This window comes from Palaemon carinicauda, chromosome 20, assembly GCF_036898095.1.
Source record: "Palaemon carinicauda isolate YSFRI2023 chromosome 20, ASM3689809v2, whole genome shotgun sequence".
NCBI lineage: Eukaryota > Metazoa > Arthropoda > Malacostraca > Decapoda > Palaemonidae > Palaemon > Palaemon carinicauda.
The window spans coordinates 62253229-62254984 of record NC_090744.1 but is presented as its reverse complement, the minus strand read 5'-3'; the positions used below and the strand labels follow the sequence as shown (position 1 = coordinate 62254984).

The window sequence follows — 1756 nt, the reverse complement described above, 5'->3', positions numbered from 1 at the left end:
GTGCACTTTTCCCGCCATCACTTCTGGGAGCTGATCAATTTTGGTCTCATGGATCTGAAAAAACACACGTAAAGTCGATGGTTAATAAAACTGAAATTGGACATAACTTCAACATAATACATTTAACCTTTTAAAGACCAATTCAAATATACCTGCACTTCCGCAATACTGCTTGTGCTTTCAAACACGGCAATACTGCCTTTGTTATAACTGCGCCTCCGTAATACTGCTTGCGCTTTCAAACACGGCAATACTGCCTTTATATAACTGCGCCTCTGCAATACTGCTTGCGCTCTCAACCTCAAGTACGGCAATACTGCCTTGTTATAACTGCGCCTCCGCAATGCTGCTTGCGCTTCCAAACACGGCAAGACTGCCTTTATTTATATAATCCTTTTTTTTTTTTTTTTTTTTGAAATAAAACTGTGCTCCCGCAATACTGCTTGCGCTTCCAAGCACGGCAATACTGCCTTAATTTATATTATAATTTCTGAAATATTACTGCACCTACGCAATACTGCGTGTACTTCAAATACCACTGACTATTTTGCATCTCCTTCTTTAAAGTTATGTTTTGAATGCAGTATCGAGTTTGTCAATTTTCATAAAACCAAAAATTAGACAGAGTAACTTTTATACAAGCATTTCCGTACGAGGGACGTAGCCTCACATTCGCCGCAAATATAATAATGACTAACTTATTGAAGAAAAATCAACTTTCAGTGCCAACATACGGAAATTCAAATCAATATTTCCAAACATACCTTTTCCATTCCTACTTGACACATAATTCTCTGTTAATTGGTAAATCGAACCAATCAACTACCTCTGGTATAAATGACCCTGTTGGACAAAGAAATGGCCAAAACAAAGCTGATTTCCAGCAAGGCACAACAAGAACACCAGCAGCTTTGTCAAAGGCCATTTTCTTGATAACCTGTGTATTGACAGTGATTGGGGGAACAAATAATCCGAACTTTCCTCCCCAATGTTCTGAGAAAGCGTCTATACGGTTACACGTGGGACTCCAATATCTTGAATAATACAAATTCAGTTTCGCATTATGTTCGGAAGCGAGCCAATCAATATGTGTATTTCCAAATCTAGCCTGAATCATATCAAATATTTTAAATGAGATACCCCAATCATCAATGTCTATAATCTTTGACAGATAATCTGCTTTTTCATTCATTGTTCTAGGAATCCATTCCATTTCCAACAAAATAGACTTTGCAATACAAAATCGAAAAATATCAATAGCTATACTTTGCAATTCCACCTTCATAGAACCTTTCGATACGATCGCTTCAACCCCTTGATTGTCAGTAAACCATTTCACCCTCTGAACAGTCAGAATGTGATCAAATGACTGTAAAACATGATAAACAGCTACCAATTCTCGCCATGTCGAAGACTTAAGACTTTCTTCAATGGACCATGTACCATATGAAATACCGGTTTTCGCACTGACTGCATAGCCAGCAAACCCTGTACTACTAGCGTCAGTATACACAATTTTTGAGCATTGAAAAGACACATTGGTATGTTTTATATTCAGTTCCGACAGAGATATTTGCCAAAATCTAGTTGTCTCTTACTTTCATCAGAAATTTTTATATACTGATCCCGGTGACTAGCAGCGAGTACGTCAATACTTAAATTCCGGGTCATTATTTGAGAATCTTTTCCTATGACAACACTCATTGAAATAATTTGACCAATACAGCTCGCTACTTTCTTAACATGAACGTACCTG

The 1756-nt window shown here is 37.5% G+C and overlaps 1 protein-coding gene across 1 annotated transcript; it reads right to left on the bottom strand.

The window, feature by feature from the left end:
• Positions 1–775: 775 nt before the first annotated feature.
• Positions 776–1192, bottom strand: LOC137659834 (uncharacterized). The gene has a single exon (XM_068394623.1). It carries the CDS (start codon positions 1190–1192, stop codon positions 776–778), a length of 417 nt encoding a protein of 138 aa, XP_068250724.1.
• Positions 1193–1756: the final 564 nt, after the last annotated feature.